The 7355-nt window shown below is 36.9% G+C and overlaps 1 protein-coding gene across 2 annotated transcripts; it reads left to right on the forward strand.

The window, feature by feature from the left end:
* Nucleotides 1-169: 169 nt before the first annotated feature.
* Nucleotides 170-5428, forward strand: LOC110833340 (uncharacterized). Of its 2 annotated transcripts, XM_087348306.1 has the most exons (3): nt 170-375; nt 1657-1753; nt 5099-5428. In XM_087348306.1, the coding sequence occupies exons 1-2, from the start codon at nt 247-249 to the stop codon at nt 1738-1740; spliced, it is 213 nt and encodes a 70-aa protein (XP_087204432.1). In that variant the 5' UTR covers nt 170-246; the 3' UTR covers nt 1741-1753; nt 5099-5428. The 2 variants fall into 2 exon arrangements, 1 of the variants encoding a protein (XP_087204432.1); XR_002544185.2 differs by lacking the exons at nt 170-375; nt 1657-1753 and adding an exon at nt 3160-4283.
* The last annotated feature ends 1927 nt before the right edge of the window (nt 5429-7355 follow it).

The following is a 7355-nucleotide window of genomic DNA, read 5'->3' on the forward strand; positions in this document are numbered from 1 at the left end:
TTTACCATGTGCGTAACGGCATACATATCAAGTTTTAGTTTAGAATTTCTAGCGGGTATAGAGGCCACCTCTTTCACTTCTCCAGCACAGCCGTTCCGTTCCGTTCCATCGGTAAATATTAAGATTACATGTGCAAATAAAGAATGATGACGCGACTGCCATAAAATCTCACAACTGCGCGGTGCTGACGTCAGAAAGCAATCTTTGGTTGTGCTAGCTGTTTCATTGTCCAGGCAGAGACCCAAAATGCTTCCAGTGCGGGCAGTGACCACAAAAGTCGCTCCAGTGGTGTTCAGAAACGTCCAGAACAGAAACGTGTATTCCAGGAGGAACACCATCATCAGTACCCCACCGAGAGTTAAAATTTCAGCTTTGGTACGTACCGAGTCATATAGAGGCCTGCCTTAGCTCAAAGTCGTGTGTGTTAATTCTTCAAATCGGAGTGGCAACTATCAGCGTCGTGTGATTTAATAATCGGTGTATTTTGCCCACAGAGAGTGTTTACGTGTTTCGCACGGTTATTAGAATAAACAGCGATTATTTCCTTAAACATCGTTAACCAGTTGATCTTTGTAATGGTGAAGTGTCGTGTTTTCTTCGCGGTACGGCCTGAATTCTTACGTAATATTTATACGAGCTTCGGCTTCAAAGGGTTAACCAGTCGATCTTTGTAATGGTGAAGTGTCGTGTTTTCTTCGCGGTACGGCCTGAATTCTTACGTAATATTTATACGAGCTTCGGCTTCAAAGGGTTAACCAGTCGATCTTTGTAATGGTGAAGTGTAGTGTTTTCTTCGCGGTTCGGGCTGAATTCTTACGTAATATTTATACGATCTTCGGCTCGATTCTCGAGAAATAATATTAGAAAGTGAAATTTTCATTGTGCGTCGTTTACTTTCTCCTATCTGCGTGATGCAGGTATTAATGGCCGCGAGTCCATACATCACACCAAAACGTTGTTAATTTCAGATCTCTTTGTCAATTGGCTCTTTTCATACGACGTCTCATCTAAAGGTTTTGTGAACCTTATTGATGACTGCCCTAACTGTTCACAGGTAGAAGCACGTCATTTTCTTATGTCTGTGTTCACATGCAGGCAGTAGGAATACCAATTACTCAGCTTCCTTCCTCCACGGTCGCCATTTGCAATAAGGAAAAAAGGACGAAACAGGATGAGAAAGTTGGACGATGATTAGCTTCACAGTTTGTACTCCAAAAAACAATCGAAAGATCAAATTAATGACGATAAGATGGGCCCCGTGTAGCACAGGGGTGATATATAGTTTGGTACGAAAGAGACAAATTACGAGACCTAGAAGCGGATGGGAGGATAATATTAAAATGAACATTAAACAAATAATGCGTAAGGATTTGGACTGGATTGAAGTTGCTGAAGACAGGGGGGGGGCGGCAATAACGGGCTTTTGTGAGCACGGTGAAGAACGTCCGGGGATTTCTTTGACCAGCTGAGCGACAAAACAAACCGTATCTATCGGAGACAATTCTATTCAAATTTAAATTAAATGACCCAAGCATTTGGGCGTTATGTATCGATTATTTGAAAAGCAAATTAGAACCGGGTGGGATAATATTTGTGAAAATATATTCGTCTATATGTTTAGTGAATCTATGCTGTTAATCCGATTTATGTTTTCAGGAGAGGTTCGCCCACTCCGTGGTCATGTTTGGAGCCATCAACGCCTATCCAATTTACGTCCTGAGGAAACTGAAAACTGGATAATCAGCTTACTCACGTCAGTGGATAAGTATTGATGTATTTAAGTACATTCGGATATATCTAAGTCACTTATGTGTGTCGAAGTGCCATTAAACGATACGAGAAACTTGAATTAAAATACAGCACCGAACTTAATAAGGCGGCTCTCGTAATTAACGTTTTCGCTATCCGAGTTTTTACATGCCAATGGTTTTATTTCAGTATCACGAATCCTCCGATCCGGCGTCGTTTTATTTTTACCTTGGAATGAAGAGACAGATTCTTGATTCGAAGTACAATTTTAATTATAATAAAGGAATTACGTCGCTGTGTAGATATTTCGCCATATTATGAGTACCTGAGCGTCTTTAAATATTATTTTCTTTTTTCGAAAAATTAGCTCGCGGGCCAGATTTCAAAAATTCAGCTGTTCACTTGTTGCCCGCTGTAAACTAATTTCTCACGACTGGGATATATATCCGGTTGATTCTTAAACCATTTAATGACACTATATCAACTGTATATGTTGATGAATACAGAATATGATAAACGAAGACGATCAGAAACAACGAACAGAAGTGTCCAGAGAGAGAGAGAGAGAGAGAGAGAGAAGAGGCTGTGTTTTAAGAGGATCCCACCGTTTGCTTGTAACAACCGACATCTATACAAACACAAATAGAAATACAAGCCTAACTAATTATAAATTAAAAGTCGTGCAGTACGCATGCGTGGTTTACATGCACAGGGCAATGTACCAGTAACAATAAAGACAATTTTAATTGACGTAACAAATCAGTATAAATGTAACAATCACAGTTTTAATTGTGTAGTCTATATTGTTAAGGATATTTGTATTAGGTTCATACGAACAGTCCTCTGTGACATCTGGTAACACTTCCGTTCCGTCAAAATCCCAGATTCAATTTTTTTATAGGCTCTGGCTAATTTTATATCAAGCCTGCCATTGTCTAGAAGCAGTTCAACGTACGTATTATAGTCACTACACAAAACTTTACGCTTCGCGTTGACAATGTTTCAAATTCAGTCCGTTATAAAACTGGTCCCATCAGCACGCACAAGTATCATTCAAACCAGAGGAATTACCAAGAGTGCACACGTTTTGTCCGGGGTTTCCAAAGTGAAAATCCCATTTGCGGTACGTAATCTCTAACATTTTTTTTTGTCTTAATTAAGTTTACAGTTTGAACGAAAATTATAGTGAATATTTACTTCGTTCACTGTAATTTATTGTATACAATGTATTCCATAAATCAAGTAATATATAATTGTAATTTAAGGCTAGCTTATATTGAGAGATGTCGTCTAATTTTACTAATTTTTCTTTAATTTAGGTTAATATGTAGACAGCATGTTTCCATCTATTTTTGATCAATCCACCTGCAGAGTTGCCGGGTATCCAGGAGAAATAAGCGTATTGTATGATAATTATTCAGATTAAAATATCTCACAGATCGTACGAACATGATTCTGGAGAGAAAGAAAGTTTATTCCATGCTATCAGAGTTACTGCTCACATTTCATATTAATCTTGCATATGTGAAAGCTATCGTAGGCATGATCATTAAAGTATCTTACCTTGACTGGAGCTCAGCTTAGATGCCCAGTGGTTCGGCAAATTAACGTTTGCTTTCCCCTTTCCAGCTTCCAAAAGCGTCTTTGTAAACATAAACATTCCTTCCGTGGTCTGCTCGTATCTTCCGGTGATGAGAAGAAATTCGTGCGTAAACAATATGCCTGCTCACGTCCACTGCTTCACTGAAACAGGATTGAATCAGAAAATCAACATCAGAACACGAAAGTGCTCAAACAAAGTCAACTTATTATACACTTCGGTTGGGTTGGGTTGGATTAGGTTTGTCTGTGGTGTGTGAGGTTAAGTTCGTTTAATTAGGTTTGGTTTGATAAAGTTTGGTTAGGTCAGATTACGTTAAGTCAGGTCAAATTAGGTTAGGTTGGGTTGTGTTAGAGTGTGAGAAATAAATGTTGACTATCTCCCAAAGCTTCGATTTAACACAAGTATCAAAAATGTCCATATTATTGTTTTTGTTATTTATATTGTGTTAATATTATTCACAATATTAATAAGAATACTTACTTCGTAATTGAAAATCCCGCATGTTATCATGTGAAAGGCCAAGCACTGAGTGAGACAATGTTATGTTATCTTGAAGCAATAAACAGGTGGTAAATTGTTCGGTTAAGTTGCAATAATAGTGTAAGTAATTAAATAATAGTGTGATTTCATATTGTACTTTCCTGGAAAAACTTTCAAGTTATTACAGGGTCTAGTAGTACTTCCGCTCCATATGATCATCATATCCGATTTTGTACAAGCAAAATCGATTTCATAACTGGTCCGCCATTGTTAAAGGAGAGGTCAAACAGTTCTTGTTAGGAAATTTTGCATAATTGCCATCAGAATGCTTCCAGTTCAGAAAATGATAAGATTAGCCCCATTAGTGAGCCGAAATATTATACAGTCGAGGGGAGTTACCAGAGAGTCAACCGTCATTTCTGTGCCCGCTAAAGTGAAAATTTCATCCGCGGTATGTAACATTCTTATGTACTTTTTGAACAATTCACAATGTAAAATACCATAACTACTTTAAGAATTGCAATGATTAACATTTCTCTGCACAATAGAATATGCGGTATATTCCCCCATGCAATACATGCTTTAGAACACTTATTTTTTGTACTACCATATAAGGTTAAAGAAATATGATATAACCTAGAATGGCTACACATTCTGTTTCCAAATATATCTTGATGTAGGAAAGTTCTTTCGAAATGTCAACATTGCTTCTGGTTTTGATTTTAAATTTTAAACACTTGGCTTCAAATATTTGTTCTATTTATGAAGTATTTTAGTAATTTGATATTGAAAAATAGGTTAGGTTTATGAAGTCTGTGTTGCCAAAATTTAAAGTGTGTGTTGAAGGACTGTGCTCTGTGGAGTTACCTACTTAGTTTTAGGCTACAAACCACTTACAAAAGACCTGAGGCTTTCACGGCGACTAAATTCAACAAAATCTTGGTCGACAAGCCGCATCAAAATGGAATCGTAGTCCAACATTTCAGAGACTCTCTGACTCCATCATCAGGGAATGTGAAGGGTGATTGCAGTCACTTGTTTGTTAAATAAATTGTTTGTTTATTTTACACTTTTCATCAGGTTTGTAGATTATTATACAAGTATTATCACCAAAGAGAACAGGTTTTGCATGAGATTCATTATTAGGCACTCAGAATACATAGGATTTTTACATGGTTTCTTCTTTTTAAGTGCATTTTTTAAACATACACACTAGAGATGCATATGACATGTCTGAAGTTACTGATTTAATTTTCTTTTTTACAGGAGAAGGTAGTCCATGGTGTCTTGATTGTATTAGGTATCTGCTTCACTCCTGCATGGGTCTTGACACACCTGAAAGACTACCAAAGCCGTAAAGAGTAATAGAGAAGAAACTTAGCAGTATTTTTGTAATGGTGCACAACACATGATCCCAGTACTGTCATAAATATGCTTGTAGTGTGACTTAAAATTAATTACCACATGCTGTAATTATACATATTGTTCTCAATAGCATTATTTGATTAATTGGTTTATATTTTCATCTGGAATCACACATCTGGGAATGGAACTGCATGTACACATAATAAATTTGTTAATAAATAAGTTACATTATGTTTGTTGTTGAACTGCAATAATTTTGAGTGCAATTTTCTCCTCTTTCCCCATTCCTTTCACTCTAGAATGGAAGAAAAATGTGTGAGAAATTTCACATAATATAAGAGTAGTCGTGCAAAATCTGATTAATGCCGATTCATGGAAGGAACAAAAAAAAAAGCCTTGTTATTGTAATAGCTTGAGTAGGATGCTATTATGTCTGTTATTGCAAATGTGAAATGATTGTGCTTTCTTTAATCCACTGATTCTTACAGTATAGGAACCTATTTAATTAAATAATTTGTCAAACCACTTTCAGTAACTGAAGCTACTAAAGGCTGAAACTGAGTTTGTCCTGTCACTTGGTATCTGAGTAATATCAGACACCAGAAAATTACAGGCAATGAGTGCTGAAGAGTCTTTTTGGATGTCTTTATAATTTAATTCCACTGTACAACAATCTGCACCTTTCAGTTGCCATTTGAACATGCAGGATATTACTACTGATTGGTAAAGTTATTTGATTTAGATGTCTTGATGTGTCTCAGGTTTTATAAACTAACTAGATGGCTTCAGGAACCCAAAGGTTCATCACCGAATTAACCAAAGCCCTCCTTCGGTCCCTGTCCTAGGCCTGCAAAATCCAATCACTGTCTTAGGTTTTATAATATTTTAAACATTCAAAGTGACAATGCAATGAAGTATTCTCGTGCAATTAGCTGTGTGAGTTTTGTGTTAGTGTCTGATGTTTCAGAGACTCTGCTTCCATCACGAGGGTTAATGTGGTGCGACAAACAGGTCTCAGACAAGGACACTGTGCTCCAAGACCTAACTGTAGGTAAAAATACAGTTGACATGTCACTTACAGCATGAACCCTGATGATTACCCAAAGTGATTCAGTCGTATCTCAGATTTTACTTCCAAAAAAATAACCTGGAACTAGCTCTGGTATAATTCTTTATAGTTGTTCTTAGTTTATACCATATTCGGTTCATATTCATTTTTGCTATGTCGAATATTTAATAAAACTGAAGTAAAAAATTATTGGTAGTGTGATTTCTTTTTACTCTTTCACTGTGATATCTGTAGTACTGTTAGCTTTACAACAGTGGGTTTGTATCTGTAATAAATGAGCGGCAAAGGAAATGAGAATGCAAAATCAATTAATGGAAACAAAAAATGAAATTATAGTGATAAGTAGGTTTTGCCATTCTGTATCCATTATGGCCCCGTGAAGCCAATGTGTATGAAACAACAGTTGTATCAATTGTGTTATCTGCATTGATGGAATACTTCATACATCAGCTGTTGCCAGAGGTAAAAGCATACTGTCAGGTTTCTAGGCAGAGTCTGTGCAGAATATGGTGTTAAGAGCGATTATCGCCCTGATGATGGAGGCAGCAAGGACTTCTGAAACGCTGGTAAACTTCTACCTGGCTACACGGCGCTATAACCCAGAAGACAGCCATCTACGGGCAAATCGTACTTAAGAACTGCTTAGTATGTGATAGTATGGTTTAGTATAGGCAACACACCTTACGCGCGTGGCGAAGAAGTTGCCGTAGTGTCAGGCGTTGTTTCATCATTCGAAAGTAGCTCGTGTGACTGTTCTATTGCAGATCAATTTGCTATCCAAATCACAATACTGATTATATATTATTGAATTAATGTGTGTGTCGTGTTTTAAATTTGTGTTAACACAACAAACAAAACGTATCGTGGTTCTTCTCAGTACCTTTAAACAAATGCTGGGATACATCAAATTAGACCATGACCTACTTACCAATTCATTACTCATTAAATCATCGCATAATTCTACGCTACATAGGTATACCTATTGGCAGCGTCGTTAAATAAATAAAAGGAACATCATGTTCTCCTTCCTGGAAAATGAGACAGGTAATACATGTATCACGCATTACATAAGTGACAACCGAAACTAAT

This window comes from Zootermopsis nevadensis, unplaced genomic scaffold (assembly GCF_977971745.1).
Source record: "Zootermopsis nevadensis isolate Lab colony 2312 unplaced genomic scaffold, Znev_1.0 Znev_ptg000012l, whole genome shotgun sequence".
NCBI lineage: Eukaryota > Metazoa > Arthropoda > Insecta > Blattodea > Termopsidae > Zootermopsis > Zootermopsis nevadensis.

Bases quoted from the DNA above. Each gene is read 5' to 3' on its own strand.
- LOC110833340 (XM_087348306.1), top strand. From the start codon at position 247: ATGCTTCCAGTGCGGGCAGTGACCACAAAAGTCGCTCCAGTGGTGTTC. The intron at 376-1,656 runs GTACGTACCGAG...TTATGTTTTCAG, and splicing joins GAGTTAAAATTTCAGCTTTG to GAGAGGTTCGCCCACTCCGT.